Below are 8681 nucleotides of genomic sequence, written 5' to 3' on the forward strand. Positions count from 1 at the left end.
CAGGCAGTACCTGGAGGATGAAGGAATTGAAACAATTGAATGGCCTTCACGATCCCCTGACTTAAACCCAATAGAACATCTCTGGGACATTATGTTTAGGTCCATGAGGCGCCGCCAGGTTGCTCCTCAGACTGTACAACAGCTCAGGGATGCCCTCACACAGATCTGGGAGGAAATGCCACAAGACACCATCCGTCGTCTCATTAGGAGCATGCCGCGACGTTGTCAAGCATGCATACAAGCTCGTGGGGGCCACACAAGATCCTGAAAAGCATTTTGAGTTGCAGAAATTAAGTTTTGGAAAAAATGGACTAGCCTGCCACATCTTCATTTCACTCTGATTTTATGGTGTCTACACAATTGAGCCCTCTGTAGGCGGAAACCTTTTATTTCCATTAAAAGACTTGGCATCCTTTTGTTCCTAAGACACTGCCCTATCCAACTTCATATTGAGATCTGATCTATCTGTGTTTCTTTAAAGTGCTCCTTTAAGTATGTCACAAAAGTGAGTACACCCCTCACATTTCTGCAAATATTTTATTATATCTTTTCATGGGACACCACTGAAGAAATGAAACTTTGCTACAATGTAAAGTAGTCAGTGTACAGCTTGTATAACAGTGTAAATTTACTGTCCCCTCAAAATAACTCAATATGCAGACCTTAATGTCTAAACTGCAGGCAACAAAAGTGAATACACCCCTAAGTGAAAATGTCTAAATTGGGCCCAATTAGCCATTTTCTTTCCCCAGTGTCATGTGACCCATTAGTGTTACAAGGTCTCAGGTGTGAATGGGGAGCAGGTGTGTTAAATTTGGTTTTATCATTCTCACACTCTCTCATACTGGTCACTGGAAGTTTAACATGGCACCTCATGGCAAAGAACTCTCTGAGGATCTGAAAAAAAGAATTGTTGCGCTACACGAAGATGGCTTAGGCTATAAGAAGATTGCCAACACTCTGAAACTGAGCAGCAGCACGGTGGCCAAGACCATACAGCGGTTTAACATCACAGGTTCCACTCAGAACAGGCCTCGCCATGGTCGACCAAAGAAGTTGAGTGCACGTGCCCAGCCTCATATCCAGAGGTTGTCTTTGGAAAATAGACGCCTGAGTGCTGCCAGCATTGCTGCAGAGGTTGAAGGGATGGGTGGTCAACCTGTCAGTGCTCAGACCATACGTCGCACTCTGCATCAAATTGGTCTGCATGGCTGTCATCCCAGAAAGAAGCCTCTTCTAAAGATGATGCATAAGAAAGCCCGCAAACAGTTTGCTGAAGATAAGCAGACTAAAGACATGGATTACTGGAACCATGTCCTGTGCTCTGATGAGACCAAGATAAACTTATTTGGTTCAGATGGTGTCAAGCGTGTGTGGCGGAAACCAGGTGAGGAGTACAAAGACGAGTGTGTTTTACCTACAGTCAAACATGGTGGTGGGAGTGTCATGGTCTGGGGCTGCATGAGTGCTGCCGGCACTGGGGAGCTACAGTTCATTGAGGGAACCATGAATGCCAACATGTACTGTGACATCCTGAAGCAGAGCATGATCCCCTCCCTTCGGAAACTGGGCCGCAGGGCAGTATTCCAACATGACAACGACCCCAAACACACCTCCAAGACAACCACTGCTTTGCTAAAGAAGTTAAGGGTGAATGTGATGGACTGGCCAAGCATGTCTCCGGACCTAAATCCTATTGAGCATCTGTGGGGCATCCTCAAACTGAAGGTGAAGGAGCACAAGGTCTCTAACATCCACCAGCTCCGTGATGTCGTCATGGAGGAGTGGAAGAGGATTCCAGTGGCAACCTGTGAAGCTCTGGTGAACTCCATGCCCAAGAGGGTTAAGGCAGTGCTGGAAAATAATGGTGGCCACACAAAATATTGACACTTTTGGCCCAATTTGGACATACAAGCTGTACACTGACTACTTTACATTGTAGCAAAGTTTCATTTCTTCAGTGTTGTCCCATGAAAAGATATAATAAAATATTTGCAGAAATGTGAAGGGTGTACTCACTTTTGTGACATACTATATATATATATATATATATATATATATATATATACACACACACACACACACACACACACACACACACAGCTCTTGGCTCTTCATATATACACACACACACACAGCTCTTGGCTCTTCTACTCCTGAACTGCTGAACACAAAAGTTTTAATCTATAAATCGGACTGGCTTGAAATTTCAAGTAATAAACCCCTTCATTTGTTCGAGGTGCAAATGAAATTATTTTATTTTGAAGAATCCATACCGGAAGTGGGGTTGGTTGCAGCGCAGTCCACCGACACTTGTCAGACGCTACCAGATGATGTTTGTGCTGTAGATAAACATACAACTTTTGTCGAAGACAGGCAAGTGTAATGTGTATATATTTTCGCAATTAAATCGTAATCACAACAAAACATGAACCTGTTTGGTTTAAAAATGACATGGGGCAAAGCCTCTGGCTGCGTTCTGTCGCCGTGATGCTAAAGCTAACGCTAAGCTAAAGTATACTCCTAGTTGCTGTAGCAACGTAGTTATCCACTCGGTACTTACATACTTGTACAGTATCTATGTGTAAACATGTTGTATCAACATACTTGCTTTTACATGCTTTTAGTTGTTGCAAAACTTTATTTTAGTGTAATGTGACGTCTCGGAGTATGTGTGCGTTTATTATCTGTACATGGAAAAACTCCATCCTTTGATTTTGATGCAAAATAATACGTGTACCATAATAGATGTGTGCATGCAGACAGGGGATCAGATAATGATTATAAAAACTGACATTTCTTTTACATGTACTGCAATTTGACGTAGCCTTCTTGCAATACTTTGAATGAATCATGACACAGCTTCAACTTGCTTGAATTTTATTTTTTCCCCCACAAACAACTACTTGTTAAAGTCATGCATTTTTGTCCATGTAATTCCACGCTCGGGCCGCACGGGGGTCTAGTTGTTAGCATGTTAGCACAGTCAGGAGATCCGGTTCGAATCTTTGCATGTCCTCCCCGTGCGTGCGTGGGTGTTCTGCGGATACTCCAGTTTCCTCCCACATTCCAAAAACAAGCATGTTCATTTAACTGGCGACTCTAAATTGTCCATAGGTATGAATGTGAGTGTGAATGGTTGTTTCTCTATATGTGCCCTGCAATTGGCTGGCGACCAGTCCAGGGTGTACCCCGCCTGTTGCCCGAAGTACCCCCGACTTGGGCGACTTCCAGCACACACCCCCGACCCTAATGAGGAAAAGCAGAAGCATAGAAAATGTATGGATGAATTCCACGCTCTGTTTGACTAATACGTTATAAGTTATGCATGTTGTTTCATGTCACAGAAACAAGTTCCTGAACTGAGCTGAACTCGGCGTATAAAACCATGACAACAGACTCAACACTCCTCACCTCTGAAATGGAGTTACAGCAGCAAGAAGACTTGTATCAACAGCTGTTGTTACAGGTAATAGACCTCTTCTTTTTTATGTATTCAGTGTATTTTATTTGCAAGGTACTGTCTTTCATCTAGACAATGGGAAACATGCACACCGAAAATCCAGACTCCAGAGTGATCCGACCGCAACCTGGTCAGTAGCTTCACATAATAAATTACAGCAAATCTGGCAAATACCCGATAAAAGCAGCACACGCTAATTAGTCCTCCCTCTCAGGAATATGTGTGAAGACGACGTCGGAAACTGGCAAACAGAAGGTCTTTGTCAACATCTGTCAGTCGAACTCAGTTCCGCCTCCACCGGAGCTGTCCAGAGAGGAGCTGGTGGAGTTGCTCCAATCAGAAGATCCCAGTGGCTACAGAGTTCCCATGAGCCTTGGGGAGCCACACACTGAAGTGGACAATAGTAAGTAACCACAGTCATATTTCATTCATGAATGCTTACAACGTATCCAGAAAGTATTCACATCGCGTCACCTTCGCCTGTCTGTACTGTGTAAGGTCCCACAGTTGACAGTGCATGCAGAGCACGAACCGAGCATGGGTAAGAGTAAGGGAAGGGTCCAGAAAAAAATCTGCTACTATGACAGTCCCCGTGAGAGACGGTGGCCTGCATCATCCGTAAACTGAACAATTCTGACTACATGGAGGTGGCCACGGCTGCAGCTGAGCACACATTTTTCCAAAGAATCTCTTTGTTTTTGTTGTAAATAGCCTATTTTGATACAAATTCAGCCTCATTTGTGTTATTAAAATGCCCTGTGTCTTTAACAGAAGACCTATACTTGCACTTACACGCAGCAAAGTGCCATTGAGAACTTTAACAAAGGTTATTAGGAAGGGGTGGAGGAATACAAGCTAAGACCAAGCTAGCACACCACACAGACTCTTCTTACCGAGCATTTTTCTCGCTAATGTTTGGTCTTTAGTGAATAAAATGGTTGAGTTACGGTTCCACATCACACCACAGTAAAAGACTTTTGGCTGCAACAATAGAATTTTCATCGAGACATGACTAAACAGCGGCGTACCGGACTATGCTATTGAGCTGGCCGACCGCCACACACTTTGGGCTGATAAAACAGAGGCTCGAGCAGGCAAGACGAGAGGCGGAGGACTGCATCTATGTGAACAGCTTTCTGTTTTCTGTGTTACTAAATAAATAAAGGTACTGTTGTTGCACATCTACCATGTTCAGTTGTTAACAGAGTATTAGCATTATTAGTATTAGCATTTCTTTGAGGTGGACAAAATCGCAAACGAGATCTGTTTATTTGTAGGGATCGCCATTCGACTATGATTCTTAGTTGAAGAAAGCCCTAACATAAACACATTATAATGGGACTGTCTGTGAATGTAGCTTGTCATTCCAACGCCGTATAGTCGATGGCATCGTAACTCTGCTTCTTATCACACCTTATTTGCAACTGTCAGCCAGAGAAGAAGAAGATGTAGCAAGAGGGATCAGTGATGACAACTTTTTAGCGAGTATTCAGACTCCTACAGTGCCTTTTTCTGGTCTACATGGACATTTTAGGAGTCTCGTAACATGAAAGCATGTATCAGGGGTGCTGCATCACCCCGCCCCCCAATCTAACAACTAAAAGCACTGACAAGCGGCCTTGCTTGTGACATAAAAAACACACAACAGAAGCATGTTCACTTATATGTCTAAATATTTGTTTTGCTTTAAAAAAAATTCTCACTTTTGGTGTTAATAAAAAAAATTATATGCACCTGTATCAAGGAAAATCATCCAAATTATATGACGGCACATTATTAATATTGTTTAGCAGCATCTTTTGTTTCTACTGTTCATACAGTGATACTTACCCATCTTTCATCATGCCTAAACTCAAAGTCTCTTTGTGTCAGATTCTCAGGGATGCACAGCGTATGACGTGGTCATCAACCAGGAGTTCTTCCAGAAGTGTCAGGTGTGTTCCTTTCCATTAACAGCCATTTTCATACTTTGTTATATTACTGTAATTTAAAGGAAGAAAAAAATCTATTGATTAATTACACGATAGATACAAAGTCAAATTGTGCAGTTTTGTGGGCAAACAGAGAGCCGTGTGTTACCATATATCCATTAAAGTTCGTGGAATAAGAGCGACAATGCTTAAAAAGTCCCTCTTTATGTGGTTATTCAACTTGTGAAGTGGTAAGACAATGCAGGCCCAGCAATGGCAAGATCCAACACGTCTCTTGGAATCAGAGAAGCAAAACAGGAATAAAGCAAGAACATTTTATCTATCCTTTCCTCCTTTCTATGACCCATTTCAGTTTGCATGCAGGTCGTACGGGTCCCTACGTGATGGTATTTCTGCTGCTCTCATTGACCCGGACTCAAGGACGTCGCATGTGCTGTCTCAACACGAGCATTCCTTAGCAGCTCATACAAAATCTATAACTGCGTGCTGGATTTCCTAATGGGGAGGCCACAAAATGAGCGTGTGAGAAGCAACATGTCCAAAACCATCACACTAAGCACGGGGGATCCACAGAGATATGTGATCAGCCCACTGCTGAACTGTGTGCCAACCCACAGCACCAAACCGTGGGCCTCATTACCAACAACGCAAACAATACAAAATACAAAACTTTCCAGACTGCAACTTTTATTGACCCGGGGCGTGGTCTAAAATATAAAACGAAACTACAAAAAATAAAACAAAAATGGATAATATAGTGTAATTAACAAAATTAAAAATAGCAAAATGGCCCCCTCGTCAGTGTGCGCCCCTTGATGGAAACGCCCCTGGTGTACCTAATTAAATGTCCGGTGAATATACAGTACATTTAGAGAATATGTATTTATATGTGTGTCTTGTAGAAGGAAGCCTTGTTCCAGCAGTTTGTTATCATGGTGTCTTTGGAAGGTTTAGAGAACAAATACAATCTCACGCTTAGCAGAGGTAAGAGTGGATTTGTTTCTTCATTTCAGTATCACGCCAGTTGTTACGCTTCCAGTTCTTGTGTTTTCCCAGAATGGAAGGTGCTGAAGAACAGAAAGTTCTTGGGGTCGGTCAACGAGCAGAACATTCGCACGAAAAGCAGGCCAGTTATTCAAGAGCTACAGCCTCAGTAAGTGTGCAATGTGTATTATATGGGGTCATTTAAAAGTAGCCCGCCACAAGTAGGTTTGGCGTTACCTGTTTGCTCTCGCTCATGGCTCATGATGGGTTTTAACATGTTTAACATACTGCCCTTTTTCTTAGGGAGAGCTCCTCTTCTATTGCAAAAAGGTAAATGTCTCTGGGGAAACAACAGTTCACACACAGTCACGTTTTAATCTTTGACTTAATTGTAGGCTTTTAGTTCATCTTTCTCAATGTCTCCTCAGACCAGAGTTCACCTTGTTTGTGGAGCCCCCTGCTGGTGTCCCTGAGTACCTCATTGCAGAAATAAAGCTGCCTGGTGTGGTGAGACACACACACATGCAAAATAAAGGCAGACACACTACATAGGAGTGGTACCTCCGCCCTTTTTTAACACTGACATTTTGCAACATTGCGATAAAAGTGAGTCAACCTTGCATGTATCGGTGCAGGCAAAATGTCCCATGAGTGTACAAATAAAAGATGTGTTTTGTGGTTTCATTATGCAAGCATTTGCGTTTTTTAGTGTTAACTCAGACACTTAAAAATGTTGAACAGCCTGCTTAAATAATGATATTCGTCCATTTAAGAAAGCTGAGTAAGAAATGTCGTGGTTTAAAGTGTCAGCTGTATTTAAGTGTCGGCTCTCCAGGTTTCATCACGGTCGCTGGTCCTTGACATCGGCGAGGACCGCCTGGTGTTGACAGCAAGACCCTCGCTGTACCACCTTGACATCTTCCATCCCTTCCTTGTTGACCAGGACACAAGCGTGGCACAGTACAACAGCAGCACTCAGGTACAGCCAATAAAACGGCACCAGTTCAGCTACCTAACTTCCAAAAATGTCCATGAAAGTTTGTGATCATTACACATTGATTGTGCGTAAAGGGACAAGATATGGTAAGGATATGTCAGACAATGTCTGTGCTAAAGGAATTCATTTGGAACACAGCCCAAGACTTGCCAACTTAGTCACCAAAACAGCAACAGAAGGTCCAAGATTAGAAAACTGCATTATTTTTATAGTTCGATTTTTAACTTTATGTTAACACAATGCTATTTTTGCAATGCAAAGCAATGCAATACCCACATCTGTTAACTCATTCATCTCGTTCCTTCTGTCACAGATCCTCACAATCACCTTACCTGTGGTGTCCTCCTGAAGTGACAAACGTAGACGCCAAGTATTTTTTTAAGATTCGAAGGATGTTAAATGAGGTTATGTACTGTATATACCGAAAGGCACACCACATATGTTCACATCATTAGCTAAACAAGTGACTATTGTACTGAAACATGTATGGAAATAAAAATCAGAAATAAATTCAAGATAGTTCCATTGTTGTTATTTATGTTTTGTCTGTTGATGGGACTTTCAGAGCATTCAAAGTCGTTCGAATCGTTCCAAGCATTTTGAGCACTACCCATAGGGGGCGCCACAAACGGCATTTACAGTACACTGTACACATACTGTACTTAAATGCTATTTACAGGAATTCACTGCAGATGATTGGTCATAACAAGCCATAGTAATAAGCTATAGTGACTTATTGTGTGGATTCTTTTTATGTAGAGCTTTTAGTCATGGAACCACACCATCCCTCTTGATGGAAAAAGCCAGTGCGTCCTTATTTTAGATGTCCCTCCTCCTTTATTCATCACCTGCCACTCTGTTTCTAATGTAACTGAGCATCCACATATGTTCCTCTCGCTTCACTCATGCTTCTTCTCACTTCTACTTGGCAGTAGAAGTGAGTTGGTGCAGGTCGAAACATGCTATTGACCCAAAATAAAGAGCCTGCACTAACCGATAAACTCAGCCAAAACAGTGACGATGTAATACAGTACATTCTGTTGCTCCGCTTAAACTAAAGAGTAGTTTTGGCAAAAACAGTTCACTCAATGTCTACAAACAAATATTGTAATCCTTGTGAGGGATCCATTTAAATGACTGCCATTGTTCTTTGGAACCCATGTGAAGTCATGTAAAGCAAAATTTTGGGTTTGCAGTGACGCAAATTGTGTGAAAGTTGCAACTGGTCAGTGTAATGATGTCACATTTGAAACCCTGCTACCCAAGTGCCTTTGGTTTTATCTGACAGTACCTGAAAGTTTCTATA

At 42.3% G+C, this 8681-nt stretch overlaps 1 protein-coding gene across 3 annotated transcripts; it reads left to right on the top strand.

The window, feature by feature from the left end:
* The first annotated feature begins 2276 nt into the window (after positions 1-2276).
* Positions 2277-7890, top strand: pih1d1 (PIH1 domain containing 1). 3 transcript variants are annotated; one of them, XM_054759431.1, is made up of 12 exons: positions 2392-3107; positions 3220-3279; positions 3348-3469; positions 3536-3593; positions 3678-3866; positions 5336-5397; positions 6297-6378; positions 6451-6547; positions 6682-6708; positions 6807-6885; positions 7214-7357; positions 7689-7890. In XM_054759431.1, exons 3-12 carry the CDS (start codon positions 3389-3391, stop codon positions 7722-7724), a joined length of 855 nt encoding a protein of 284 aa, XP_054615406.1. In that variant the 5' UTR covers positions 2392-3107; positions 3220-3279; positions 3348-3388; the 3' UTR covers positions 7725-7890. The 3 variants fall into 3 exon arrangements, with proteins under 3 accessions (XP_054615404.1, XP_054615406.1, XP_054615405.1); XM_054759429.1 differs by lacking the exons at positions 2392-3107; positions 3220-3279 and adding an exon at positions 2277-2376; XM_054759430.1 differs by having other exon boundaries at positions 2392-3279.
* Positions 7891-8681: the final 791 nt, after the last annotated feature.

This window comes from Dunckerocampus dactyliophorus, chromosome 18 (assembly GCF_027744805.1).
Source record: "Dunckerocampus dactyliophorus isolate RoL2022-P2 chromosome 18, RoL_Ddac_1.1, whole genome shotgun sequence".
Lineage (NCBI taxonomy): Eukaryota > Metazoa > Chordata > Actinopteri > Syngnathiformes > Syngnathidae > Dunckerocampus > Dunckerocampus dactyliophorus.